The sequence below is a fragment of the Schistocerca cancellata genome, chromosome 1, assembly GCF_023864275.1.
Source record: "Schistocerca cancellata isolate TAMUIC-IGC-003103 chromosome 1, iqSchCanc2.1, whole genome shotgun sequence".
NCBI classification, from domain to species: domain Eukaryota; kingdom Metazoa; phylum Arthropoda; class Insecta; order Orthoptera; family Acrididae; genus Schistocerca; species Schistocerca cancellata.
The window spans coordinates 1,161,944,339-1,161,959,408 of NC_064626.1; the positions used below are offsets into that span (position 1 = coordinate 1,161,944,339).

The following is a 15,070-nucleotide window of genomic DNA, read 5'->3' on the forward strand; positions in this document are numbered from 1 at the left end:
GCAAAATGTCAGTGCTTCGTCAGTTGAAAAATAAGAAAGAAAGGCATGTTCTCTGTGCATGAGCACACTGATTTTAGTACTTTGGTGCAGTAGATTATACTCTTGTAATCTTGAACCAAGCAGCTGTGCCTTTTGTTTACTTAGTCCTAGATCACGTACTAAATCATTTAAATCTACCTGTGTTAACAAATTTGGCAACGATTCACTTGTGGAGTGATATAAAGAATCATCATCTGTGATTTCTTCAGTACTACTTATTTCACTGTCACTCGGAATTTGACCTCGAGCTCTTGAAGGTACTGGAAGGTTGTCGGAATGCTGCACTGGCATTCTCGCTGAAGGCAGATCTGGGTAAACAACGTGCCTCTTCGACTTTTTGTTTGTAAAACCCTGAATTTTTGTTAGACAGAAATAACAATCAGTAACATGGTCCTTAGGCTCCCTCCACACCATGGGAACAGCAAACAAAGCCACATTCTCTTTACTTTTCCACCACTGAATTAGTTTGCAGTAACATGTAGCACAACAGAAATGTGGTGCCCATTCTTTATCTTGGTCTTCTACCTCTACTCCAAAGTAATGTTTGCATGCTTTCTTTATGACTCAAGAAATTTTCTTCCTATTTCTGGCAAAAGTGAACTTTCCACAGATGTAGCAGAAGTTGTCCGGCTTATATCGACATCCACGACGACGTGGCATTTCTGCAAATTTAAAAATACCACTTTGGTAATACCCCTGTATTAAATTAATAGTAGGGAACCAGAGGAACGCTGATGTGTAAAGACAAGCAGGCGTTTTACCTTCAGCACCAGGCTCAATCAGTTTACACACAGGAACTAAAAATTTCAACCGTGCTCGGAAATATGACAGACAGTTACTTGTCAGCCAAAACACCCACTCGTTAAGACTGACACAAATTGCGGCTAACACCACTGTTGTAAACTCGATGCACCTGCCCCTAGGAGGCGTGAAGCTTTACTGCCGAGGCAGCGACCGGCTGTCGCCGTTCGAGTTAATGAGATGTTTCAGGTGATGTTAATGACATAGGTGTGGCGGGGGATAACCTAATGATGTCTGATTCTTCCCCCTGCTGTTGCACAACAAATTATCACGTTATATCACTACATGATGCGGCAACATACCCGTATTTCTCTATAACGTCTCTGTGTTTGCCATGAATTGTGAATATACATATATATACATATAACATAAAAAGTATCCCTGACAATGACATTTTGTTTACATATTTGAATTTCCCATGGTAAAATGGTCTAGAAGCACATACTTTAATATCAGAAATAGAACCCATGTCGAACAGTGATAATCAAAGCGAACAAAGTATTAGACGCGAGAACGCCGTTGAACAGGTCCTCTCCTGTGAGCTTTACTCTGCACATTGATAGCTATAATAAGTCAGCAATCCAATGTCACGTAGCAATAGATGCAAAATTCAACAATTTAATAAGTACCCTGAATAACTGTCATAAAATTTCCGATTAATCGCTTTCATTCAACACGTAACACGCCTTAAACGCGTAACACGTAATTATTACAAATAACATTAAAAATGTGCAGTGCGTCTAATAATTTGGCCAGGGACTGTATATGTGTAATGCAATTTATTTAAAAACTATACTAGCAACAAACAGTCACAAGTTAGACGACGTCTTAATTTACGTTATGATTGAAGTGTGCACAGAGCAACATCAGTATTTCACTTATCACTATGGTTGTTAACAAAGCTCTACAGCGTATGGTTAGGCGAGCGCGTGATTGGATGACTGCTGTTCCTTACAGTCGTTCCCCCATTAAGTTTGGGTAAATTCGGTCCTCCCGAGTTTATTTCTTAGTGAAGGGCATTTCCCTTTTTGTCTTGGCTTACTATCGAAACGTGTAGGATTTGTTGTCAGCAGCAGATATGGTCAGCCAGTCCGCACCTGGTAGCTCAGCGGTCAGTGCGACAGAATGTCATACCTAACGGCCTGGGTTCGATTCCCGGCTGGGTCGGAGATGTTCTCCGCTCAGAGACTGGGTGTTGTGTTGTCCTTATCATCATCATTTTCTCCCCATCGACACGCTATTCGCCAAAGTGGCGTCAACTCGAAAGACTTGCACCAGGCGAACGGTCTACCCGACGGGAGGCCCTAGCCACACGGCATGGTCAGCCAGTGGATCGACGGCATTTCCTGGTTTCGATGTTTCCTACAGCTAGCCAGTCCCCAAGCCCAATCAAGTGTTAAACATAACTCTCAATGTTCAACGATTCTTTGCCATTTGTGGTACACCTAAGTTTTCATTCTACATTATTCTTCCAAAGTTAACTGAGGAATTTGAAAATTAATTCATGTACAAATGTAAAACATTTTAATAAAATATTCTTTACGAGTGGGGTTTATGACGTATGACCCCACCCTTGGATCCGCGTCAGACAGATGCTGTCCGTTTCGTGTGTAAGAAAAAATTTTCATCTCAGTCTCGAAGAAGTGAGGTGTAAACGTTCTGGGTGTTTTAAGTTCGTGGGACACCACTGTCTGTTTCATTAACAGAATACGTAGCATGCTAGTCTACTCTGAGCCTGTCTACGACAGTGCTTTAATAGTTTAATAGTTCCTGTGGCCATGATACGTTGGATAGTGTGCTGCAAAACGATTAGGAATTCAGTTTCCGGAGCGTCCTGAAAATCTCGCTAGTTAACGTATATATTTTGTGCAGTTTCTGTAATTATATTCAAGCAAATGAAAAAAGGGATAAGAAACTACGACGAGCTTTTGGTTTTTTTCTGGTCATCTAGTCGTTGGGGAGGTTCTAAATCCCAATATTCCTTTCTTTGACCTACAAATGTGGTTAACGGGGTCTGTGAGAGACATTCCGTAGTGAAACCAACGCGAATTCCGTCGGTATATTCGGTATGTCTTGTTTCGGTGAACATTTACAAGCCATATGATTTAGTTCATGTAAGCGACAGCAAAAAACTTGTTTTTACACGCAGAGACAGATGGAAATATCTTCGGAAGCCGCTTAAGTGGAATCAGTGTTTAGCAAAACTGGGCTCTTGCTTCTCCACCCTATCCGGCCAGTTGCATCCAGTATTACAAGCCACTCGAGATCGGATACTGGTCCATATTCGCACATCGTCTGAGATGTTATTTAGTACTACAACAGAAATTTATGATATTATTGCTGAAAAATGTGTCACTCCAAATAGCAGTAAAATATAGAAATGACAGCACTGGGTAGCATTTGATAAAATATGCAAATTAGTAGTGGAGTGCGCAAGTTTAGTTTCAGAATAACGAACTAGTTGCACGAAGTGGGAATACAGACGTCTGGACAAACGGGAAGTTCAGAAAATAAATAATTCTCTATGTCTCCAGAATGAACCTACCTCTTTGCATAAGAGCGTGTGCTGTTTTGAAATTTCCTGACAGGTAAAAACTGTGTGTCAGACCGGACTCGAAGCCAGAATCTTACCATGCGCCTGCAAATACGCTTATCGACTGAGTTATCCAACGCACAGTTTTAATTTACCAGTAAGTTTCAACTTTAACGGGCTCGTGATGTCTTTATTTCAGATATATTTCACCTGAATCACGCTACAGATGTCTTTTAACCTCCACAATAAAAATAAAGCACAAGTAGCTGAAATTTACACTCGCTATTTGTTTCTGATGCGAAATAATTTTCCACCGAATACGTTCGCTGCATAACCAACGCTGAAATGCCGGCGACGAATTCAAACATGGCGCTTCATCTTCCCAGAATCCATCACGAGGGAGAAACGGAGACAGAAACCGCGCCTTGTGGCGACTCGCGCAAGTTATATTCCGTGCTGCAAGGTAGTTGTCAAAATGGCGGCGGAGGGTGGAAGTGCTGCCGTAGGTAATCCAAATGCTGAAGTTGTTCGGGGGCAATTATTTGAAGTTGGACCGCGTTATACCAACCTTTCATACATAGGAGAAGGTGCTTATGGAATGGTTGTGTAAGTAATACTCTCTTATTATCAGTTTATTTCATACATATTTGTTAAATGCCATATCGGTGTCAGCTGCCGAAGCGTCATGCACAGTTGTTGACATTCAGAAAAGTAATGTCATTGTTAACTAGGCTATTTCAAGTCACGATTTTACGTAATCACACGCCATCCTTCGTTTTCAGCGACCACATCGTTGTATTACTGTCGAAATCGGCGTTCTTACATATATGTGTAGAGCAGAAAACCATTGTGCCGAAAGGAACTATATTTGCCAACAAATTTTTCGTTTTTCGTGAATGGAAGGAGCAATATGTTTTTCAGTAACGTGAAATTATCGTCTACTTGCAACATCAAACTGCAGTGTTTGTTTACAGAGGGAGAAACAGTTCTGACGTAAATTCACCTTAGCTCTCTGCCTTTTGGTTGGTTGTTAAGCTTTTTTTTCCGAAGGCAGTTATCCGAAACTTGGCTATAGTTCATGGAATTTTGATGTAATTTATACACAGCTGTGTAAATAGGTTATGTTCTTGCTTAAAAGCGAATAAACTTTCGTGATCCATTGAGTAATGATTGCAGAAATATAAATATTAGTTTGGTCATACTATTTACTAGTCCCTTTTCTGTAGTATTAATTAGCGATCATTAACATGATTCATCGAATGAATGATTTCCGTTTGATAACTGTTTCCTTCCTTGTTTGTTTACAGTTACCGACAGATATGTTTTAAGACAAAGTAATCGAAATGTGTTGGGGACTATCATATTGCTCATGAGTCATTTCCTTTTTTTTGTGTGTAGTGTTGCAGATATGCCGATTTAATTTCTGTAACGTCATTTTTGCCTTGATAGAAATAAAAGGATGTTCTCACAGTTTTCAGTAAACAATAATACCTTTTTAGACACCTAATTTTCGTTCAAGATCAGATCATTTCGAAGGATTCCTGCCGTATAATTTTCCTTTATGAAACTGTTCAAATTGTCCATAAAACTGTTATTGGTGGCTGCTATTGATGCTCGAATACGTAATCAATTACTAAATTTCAAACGTAACATAGCAACACAAATTGTCATAGATTTGACAGTTAAGGCAGCCATGCTTTACCATTAAGTGTTTAGTTCAGTCACCAAATACCACATTAAATGAATGTGTGAAAGCGGCAATAGAGACAGCACACTTCACTGCTTAAATATGCTATGAACATACATATGCCAAAAGCCTATGGATTCCACTAGATGCAATATTTCACTGGATCATAGCAATTTTGCTATCAAGAATAGTCTGTAGACCTGGACACTACTCTTTCTTCCTTATTCTCACAGAGTAATATATATTTACTGTGCAAGTAAATAGAAAAGTCAACAGACATGTATTTCTCTTAGAAATTCTTAGAAACTCTACACAAATGGAGAAAAAGAACACATTTTGCAGCTGGGACCCTCATTTTCGGTTATGTAAAGTTTGTTATTGTTGAAGGACATATGTACATTATTCTTCATTAGTTGGTGTGTTCTGTGTTGTCTAGAACAGAGGTCTTTTTTATGTATTACTGCCCATTCTAATTAGAAGGAATAGTGTCATCAGCTTTTATGAGCCCTGCCACAATAACTGTGTAAAGTGTCAGAATGTTGATTTGCTGTATGCTCTATACTTTTATTGTTTTATTCTGAGTACACAGATACTCCAAGTCTCATACAGTTTTTGTATTTTATTGACTTTCAAGTAATACCTCAGATATTGGCATTGTTGTGTTTTTGTAATAAATGCTTGATTGTCTACTATTTTAAATTACTTCCTAAGAAATAGCTCAATTTAAATCTCTACGTGTGCAGTGTATCTCGGATCCACAGTGGGGGGGAGGGGGGGAGTGTTCTTGTTTTTCACTTTATCGACCTTTCCACTTCATGTCCATATTTATTCATCTACTGTGTGCACAAAGTCAAAACACACTATTTCTACTATATCTATAGCACCTACATACAATATTACACAAACATATCCTGAGCAAGATGGTTTTTCACATTTGTATTGTAATCCTATGATCTTATTAAGTAAATGGTTTTGATGTGTAAATAATCAGAAAATAGAATGTTGAATTATAGTAAATGGCTAGGTGTTTTGTTGTCATTGGGTGTCTCTGAAATATTGTTTTCTTTCATAACACTGTTCTGGGGATGGTGATATTGTATTTGACTGGGTTATGTTGGCTTTGTGGGTGGATGTAGTTATGTAAATAGAGATTTTCATTATTTCATTAAAGTTCATTATATTCAGGAATTGGTCCTTTGTGTGTGGTATTCCACAACTGTAAGAGTACTGACAGAAGCAGTGTGTTGTGTGTGATCTAAAGGAGTCCCGTCCTTCATGTCTGATTGTACTGTTGTTCACCAACTATAAGATGGCATTCAGTGCTACATTAATATGACTGCATTTCTTTGAGCAGTGGTGAAATGTAACACTGTCCACAATTGAAAGTTGTATGCCCTTGTCTTATTCTCATCTTACAACTGACTTATCCAAGCAGTTACAAGGGAACTACAGTTAAAAGTGAACTGTAATCAACACATAAGATATGGTATTTTTCACACTAACAGATAATTGCAGAGGTAAAAAGAAACCATGTGACCAAAAAATACAAGAACCAACTGAAAATTCAACCCTGGACCTGTGTGTTTTGAGTCTGATACTTCCCCATGGAGACTGCTATGTCTTTGCAAATGTATTGGACAGAATGTGCTCAATAACTCACTTTTTGTACTTCCCCATTGCAGTGAGAAGTTGCGAGTTTTCTTTCTTAATGTTTTTAGATGCTGGGGTCATATGTTTTATCACTATTCCTCTTATTTTGACAATATTTATGGCATGATTTGTCAGTTGTCATGCATGATACCTAAATCCTGCTCTAGATGCAGTGTAGGGGTCTACATAGCATTCAGAGATAAGGAATATCAAAGCAAATAAAGTTATCTTAAAGTGTCTGCAAAGGCACACCTAGTTGAGTGAGTCAGCAAAACATTGTTGGTCGATATTCTTGTGTTCCTTATACCCAGATCAGTTAATAGTTTTGTCTGATGGTCATTGATTGAAGAGTTCTAGTCTTCAACAATACATCTGAATTATTTCAAGGATACATTATCAAACTTTTCCCATACCACACTGAATATGGACAGAAATGAGTTTCTTGCCATAAGTAAACCAAGACAGCGTCAGAGTTACATGTTCGTCTTTGCTTTTTATTTTTTTTTAAAGGCAAGGCCAGTCCTGTCTTAGACATCTAAGTGACCAGATTTGCTGTTTACTCATGAGGCAGTTACTTTGACAGTAAAGGTTCTCAGAGTGTATTTTTAACACCAGATGCAATGTACTGATAATTCCTTGTGTCATTAACTCTGCAGTGTACGCCTTTTTAGAACAAAAATTGTTTTCTAGCCGTCCCCATCTGTGGATACACATTTCGTCCTAAAATGTGCCTACGTATTTATTCCCAAGGAAGATATATGGTTTGTTTAACTCTTGCCACCAAGCCACGTTTTCAAGGCTGGGAGCAGAAAGAAATCTTTTTTAGATAATCTGGAGAATATAGTCGAATTTGAAACACAATTAATTCACTTTTACCATTGTGACTGGTGTATTGTAGGACGTAGCATTACCGCGGTGAAAGGTCACCCTATTACGTGACACTCTTAATCGCTTTTCATTCAGCTCATGTTTGAAACTATTTAAGAATAACTCGTAAGTCCCAGTTACCATATGCCGATTTCCAGATAACTGAGGATTTTACCGCAAGAATTACCCCCTTCGTAAAAAAAAGGGGGCGGGGTGAGGGTGTCCATAAACCTATTAGCAAACTAGCGATATTCAGTGCACGTTCGCCTATTCTCACTTGTTTCGTTCGCTGTTTTCCGTAATAATTATACATCCAAGTTTACTTCACGATCACGAATCGATTAAAAAAAAAAAAAACCCTGCGCATTGCCACCAAAGTTGTCGAACTGAGCTGAAAAATTATTGTAAATGGGCTGTTTCTCAAGTTAGCGTCCACAGCTACCATCACACATACAACTTATTCGCTTTCAGTTTTTCGTATAGTGTTTTGTACTTGAGATGTCTACTGTCAGAACTACCTCGCTCACTTTCCCTCAGCTGTCTTGCATTTCGATATCTGGATATTTCCTTGCAATCTCCGTGTATAATTACTTCCACGGCCTCATTTAAACCCACGAGTTCATGCAGCGCAGCTTGGCTTTGTTCATGAGTGGAGGCTTTAAAACGAAATGTGTGACAATTGCACGATATCCTCCCCACCGCTCGACCCGCTCTTCACATCAGTCGCAGCTGCTACAGTGAGCTTGCTTCACATAGCAGCCAACAGTTGACTGAAGCATCTGTAGTTCAAACTTCGTTTACAACCGTTACAGCAATCATTGTTGCTATCAGTTCAGCCGTTTAAAAAGTTTCGTTTCATCTTAAAAGAGTAAGATCCTCTTCCCGACAGAGTTGAGCAGCGGCATGTGGGATTCATGATAGGATGTTTAGCAATCCCCTTACACAAGTTTAGCTATGCCAACTTGGTTGCGGTCGTTACTTGGACTGTCGTTGCACATGGATAATTTGGGGTACGAGCGGATGGTTCAATCATAACTATGTCAAAGTACCCCGGGTGTTTAAAAATGAACATCGGGGTTTTAAGGCTTTGTAGAATTTATTACATTCGAGTTACAATTATAAATAATATCAAGTGAAAGAGCAACTCAAGTTTCAGTGTGAGCACCATTGATCACACATTGAGACGATAGGCGAGTTCTTCCCCAACCTTGATCACTGTGTGTGAAGTAATTGTTGCCAACAACTGCTTCAGTCCTATTTCAGAACTTGGGTACATAAGCTGGTAGCGGAGGCGCATACACACGATCCTTTACGAACACCAAAGGTAAAAACCGCATGGCGTCAGATCGGGTGGAAGTGGAGGCCATGCGAAACAAGCTCTGTCACCCGGCCTCTTGCGACCAACCCAGCGGGCGGTTACAACACCGTTTAACCAATCGCGTACTGAATTAAGCCAGTGAGGTGACGCACCATCTTGTCCGTAAATAAAGTTCTGTGATTCGCCTTCTTCCCATTGAGGAAACAGCCGTAGTTATAGTGCATCAAAATAAGAAACACAGGTTGTAGGCGCTTCAGTCTGGAACCGCGCGACCGCTACGGTCGCAGGTTCGAATCCTGCGTCGGGCATGGATGTGTGTGATGTCCTTAGGTTAGTTAGGTTTAAGTAGTTCTAACAAGGGAACCTCCCCATCGCACCCCCTTCAGATTTAGTTATAAGTTGGCACAGTGGATAGGCCTTGAAAAACTGGACACAGATCAATCGAGAAAACGGGAAGAAGTTGTGTGGAACTATGAAAAAATAAGAAAAATATACAAACTGAGTAGTCCATGCGCAAGATAGGCAACAACAAGGAAACAGTAAGCTCACGGCTGCCGTGGTCCCGTGGTTAGCGTGAGCAGCTGCAGAACGAGAGGTCCTTGGTCCAAGCCTTCCCTCGGGTGAAAATTTTTACATTTTATTTTCAGTTTATGTGACATACGCATATGTTTTCATCACTTTTTTAGGAGTGATTATTACATCCACAAGAAAACCTAAATCGGGCAAGGTAGAAGAACCTTTTTACCCATTCACCAAGTGTACAAGTTAGGTGAGTCGACAACATATTCCTGTCATGTGACGCACATGACGTCACCAGTGTCGTATAGAATATATCAGACGTGTTTTCCTGTGGAGGAATCGGTTGACCTATGACCTTGCGATCAAATGTTTTCGGTTCCCATTGGAGAGGCACGTCCTTTCGTCTACTAATCACACGGTTTTGCGGTGCGGTCGCAAAACACAGACACTAAACTTATTACAGTGAACAGAGACGTCAATGAACGAACGGTAAGATCATAACTTTGTGAAAATAAAGAAAGTAATGTTTTCACCCGAGGGAAGACTTGAACCATGGACCTCTCATTCCGCAGCTGCTCACGCTAACCACGGGACCACGGCGCTCCCTAGCCCAGCCTATCCTTGATGTTGCCTATCTTACACGTGGACTACTCAGTTTGTATATTTTGCTTATTTTTTCATAGTTCCACACAACTTCTTCCTGTTTTCTCGATTGATATGTGTTTAGTTTTTCAAGGCCTATCGAATGTGCCAACTTATAACTAAATGTGAGGGGGGTGCGATGGGGAGGTTCCCTCGTAAGTTCTAGGGGACTGATGACCTCAGATGTTAAGTCCCATAGCGGTCGGAGCCATTTTAAGAAACACAAGTTACAGTTGCTTCACCGAAAATGAAAAGCCCATAAACTTTCCACCGTGGTATGGCACGAAAGAGTAACTATCAAGTTTAAAGCGTGCCTTGTGGCGTACTTGCGTCATGGCCAATAGTTAAAATCCATTAGATTTTTACATTGCAAGAGATCCCCGAGATACTTCATGCTTTCTACATTTTCAGAAACTTTTCCATCGATTTCTAATTTAGTATTAGTCTTCCTGCTTATGCTGACAGTGAGGTATTTGCTGTTTCGTGGACTATCTTCAGCACGCCATTTTGGAAGTTCTCTGTTAATGTTCTCAACATCGCCTTGAACTTTTCAGTTTGGTCTATAAATACAACCTTATGAACATAGGCTAGAATATTTATCCTGCGACTTAGTCGAACTCATATGCCAAAATTTGCCACTTGCCTAACACCATTTCTAGGACTAGGTTAAACGAGAGACGAGTAAATACTGTCACGATAATAAGCTCTTCTAATTCTTCTAACATTTCACTCTTGAGTTTTTCAGGTCAGTCACAAGACGCACCCAGTATGTTTTAATGACCAATTTCGCTCACTTTAACAAGAGGATCCTCAGAAATTGGAATTTACAGTTTAAAGCACAGTAGTTGGCAGATTACATTGGCTTAATCTCTGGCAGCATCAATGTAATCAGCCAACTTCCGTACTTCAAACTGTAAATTCCAGGGTTTCTGATGATGATGCTGTTAAATCGAAAGCTCTCATTAAAACGCATTGAGTGCGACTTGTGGCTATCCTGAAACAGTCACTCTTTCCCCTGCAGGCTTTGCCTCCCCGTGTATTTTGATTTCCTCATAAACACTTTCATCAGCCAGATGAATTTCGTAGTGATTTTAACATACAGAATTTCGTGCCAAACTGGTCGTCTTTTAATGCTGTCTCATGCCTATGTGTGAAGCCTACAGGAAGGCAATGTATCTCTCTTCGTTCCATCTTTATCAGTGGTTTGCCTTATGGAATCTTGATTATCTGTTGTTTTTCCTCTTCTAAAGCCTGTCTGCTGGAAACTGAGTTAATCATGAACTATATAACGCGATTTTTTGTAAATTGCTGGTTCGTATCGTCGAAGGGCGCACCCCATAGCACGAAAATAGTCCGTACCGTCCTCTTTTAAGCCTACTGGAGTCCATGGCGTCTCTTAAACCTTCACCCAACCCTACAATTAGCTCTAAATAACTGAACTCATAGTTAAATTACGAACCGGTGCTGGCAACTGAGTATTTGTGCCAGATTGGGCATTTTCTACTTATCGCAAGCTGTCGTCTTAACCCTTCGAGTCCCAATAGTGCAAAAACACAAATTTTTAAATTTTTCACAGAATTGATCGTTATCAACATAGTAACCAACGAATACAAGAATAAATTGGCAAAAAGTAGGCAATGATTTGGTTTAAGGATGTGGTTTCAATTTGGAACCACTGTGACATCCTGTTTGCTACCTTCCATCTGTGTGGTAATTTGAAAGCAGTTTCGCATTTTTCCCAGACACAGTCCCACGTCTCAAAATTTTCGTGAACTCATGATGCCTAAAGCAAATTATAGTCGTAAATAATAAGCAAAAAAGTCGTAAAATTTAATAAATTAATATCAAATGTACCTATAGCTCCATTTGTTTCGTTTCAAAACCACGCATAACAGCATTAGTACAAACTCAGATTTACGTTACAATAATTTTAGATGTACCGTACTACTTTCACTGTCATTGAACCAAATATGATCACAACAAAAAAAGGCCACAAGCTTCTTCTATCACGTAGCACAATCTCTGCGCTGACTGCTGCCGATAGGTGACTTGCTGCAATTGTCGGGTCGCCATCTGTCCCGATATATCGGGATCGTCGCCATTATGGAACCTCTTGTCTCGACATTCCGACAAGACCAATTTTGTCCCGATTTTGCAAAATACTGTCGCGAGCTTGGCTATGGTTCTGAAGTAACGCCGTTTAACATGTAAATGCAGCCATAGTTACATTTATGTCAACAAGTTTATGTTGACTGGTCGTCTCACAGATGGCGTTCCATGTTGCGTATCCTGTATAAGCGCCTTCTAGTATAGCGCCATCATTCGAGAAAATACATTGCTTCTCCAACAGTACGCGGCTGGAACTGTTACAGCAGTGCCATGCGGAGGAATCGGGCACTTCCCCTTTGAATAGCGATCTCACACGACGATTCTTTCTAAACATAATACGAACTACTAGTGCAAGTCAGTAATGTCTGTTTGCTGCGGCCATATAGGGCGTGAAGTGTACTTCTGTGACTGAACTGTTATTGTCGGTTGTTTACCGTCTAATAAACTTATTTTATCATAAAAAGCACTCCGTCTTCAGGCCACGAGTGGCCTACCGGAACCATCCGACCGCCGTGTCATCCTTGGTGGAGGATGCGGATGGGAGGGGCGTAGGGTCAGCACACCGCTCTCCCGGTCGTATGGTATTCTTGACCGAAGCCGCTACTGGCATCACGAGGCTGAGTGCACCCCGAAAAATGGCAACAGCACATGGTGGCCTGGATGGTCACCCATCCAAGTACCGACCACGCACGACAGTGCTTATTTTATCATAGCTTATGAAAATGCCAAAGGATGGAAAATGTCACTTTTCGGATGATCACACAAAAGAGTGATCCTTCTCAAGAAAGGACGTACGGATCAGGAAGCGCTGTGTGAAATACCTAGGTGTTTAAGTAATTCCCGGAGGTAAGGCAGATGTGGGGCATCACATTTCTACGAAGAATCATATAAACAGTTTCGCGGTAGCATCAACATCAAAACCTATTTATACATTTTATTCATTTTACGGCATATGCACTGAGACATCGAACCACAAGACTGAAAAGATGTTTGCGTTAGTTGTTCAATACTCTACTGAAACTGACGGAATCCAACAGAAGTTGTCGTAGAGGACAATTGCAAAGTTTTGTCTAGACACTTTAAGAGAGCTGCGAGTTCCATTAGATAAATTAATCGCTTTTTGTGGAGACAAAACCTTCGGTGGGCTTCCTCGACGTGGCCAGCGGCACGTTTTTCACCAAATTAAAGATGAGCTACGAAAAAATATACAAGGAACTGGATCCCTTGCCCATATTCTCCACAGTACTATATCAAGCCTTGTTGGAGTGTTAACTGTCAACATTGAAATAATTCTCATGAAAAATTCAATTACTTTTCAAGGTAAGTATAGAGAAATTGAAAGTGTTCTGCTTGTACATTTATGTCAAGCATCAGACTCTTCTATCTCACTCAAAAACAAGATGGCTGTTAATGTCAGCAGTTGAGAGAATTCTTGAGCGTTGGATTCCATTTAAACAATTTAAAAATAGATTTTTTCAGTTGCCTGATCAGTGAAATGTTCATTGTGTTCCTGATGTTAAACTCTGCTCCGTTTGAAAGAAATATATAAATCGTGGAGAAGAATAAAGTCTCGATAATTGACATAAGAAATATACACTGAAGAGCCAAAGAAACTGGTACACCTGCCTGATATCGTGTAGGGCCCCCGCGAGCACGTAGAAGTGACGCAACACGACGTGGCATGGATTCGACTAATGCCTGAAGTAGTGCTGGAGGGAATGGACACCATGAATCCTGCACGGCTGTCCATAAATCCGTAACAGTACGAGGGGGCAGAGCTCTCTTCTGAACAACACTTAGCAAGGCATCCCAGATATACTCAATAATGTTGATGTCTGGGAAGTTTAGTGGCCAGCGGAAGTGTGTCAACTCAGGAGAGCGTTCCTGAAGCCACTCTGTAGCGTTTCTGGACGTGTGGGGTCTCGCATTGTCCTGATGGAATTATCCAAGTCCATCGGAATGCAGAATGGACACGAATGGATGCAGGGGATCAGACAGGATACTCACTTACGTGTCACCTGTCAGTGATATCTAGACGTATCAGTGGTCCCAGTCTCTCAAACTGCACACGCCCCACACATTTCCAGAACCTCCACCAGCTTGAACAGTCCCCTTATGACATGCAGGGTCCATGGATTTATGAGGTTGTCTCCATACCCCTACACGTCCGTTCACTCGATGCAATTTGAAATGAGACTCGTCCGACCAGGCAACATGTTTTCAGTCATTAACAGTCCAATGTCGGTGTTGACGGTCCTAGGCGAGGCGTAAAGCTTTGTGTGGTGCAGTCATCAAGAGTGCAAGAGTGGGCCTTCAGCTCCGAGTGCCCATATCGGTGATGTTGCGTTGTATGTTTCGCAATCTTACACTTGTGGTCCAGCATTGAAATCTGCAGCAATTTGGGAGCCTGGTGAAGAATAAGGTCTCGATAATTGAAATAAGAAACTTATCAATAGACACTCAAAAACGTCTGAATGAAAGGAGGACTGCTAATTTTATTGGTGTGCAAACCAAGATGGGTTTAAACAAATTAAAGAAAGAGAACCCTAACCAAGAAGAAATTAATTTTATTTCGAAATTTGAGGAAGAGACAATGGCTTTTATATTTCATAGCATTTGGTTACTTTGAGGAATGTGCTATTTCCTTTAATAAAGATCAGGTATTAGATTGGATGACGTTATGTGGAACCCCAGATGGGCGACGATTGCAAACACTATTATATGCCTTAAAATTGTATGAAGTTTCAGATAACAATAGTTTTCAGAAATATATGTACCTGAAGAGTTTTTTAGAAACCAAGCGTGAATATTTGTTTTCTGTTTCTGCATACAACGCCACTTTGGTAAGAGCATTTTCGCTGACATCGGCCCAGTGGAATGCTGAAAGTAATCGACTGCTACCAGG

The 15,070-nt window shown here is 40.5% G+C and overlaps 1 protein-coding gene across 1 annotated transcript in view; it reads left to right on the plus strand.

Annotated features, from left to right (window-relative positions):
• The first annotated feature begins 3,841 nt into the window (after positions 1–3,841).
• Positions 3,842–15,070, plus strand: part of LOC126093646 (mitogen-activated protein kinase 1) — a 376,433-nt gene continuing 365,204 nt past the window's right edge. The window contains exon 1 of the mRNA XM_049908735.1: positions 3,842–3,979. Coding sequence (XP_049764692.1) covers positions 3,849–3,979 — 131 coding nt within the window. The 5' untranslated portion in view covers positions 3,842–3,848. The remainder of the gene's footprint in view (positions 3,980–15,070) is intronic.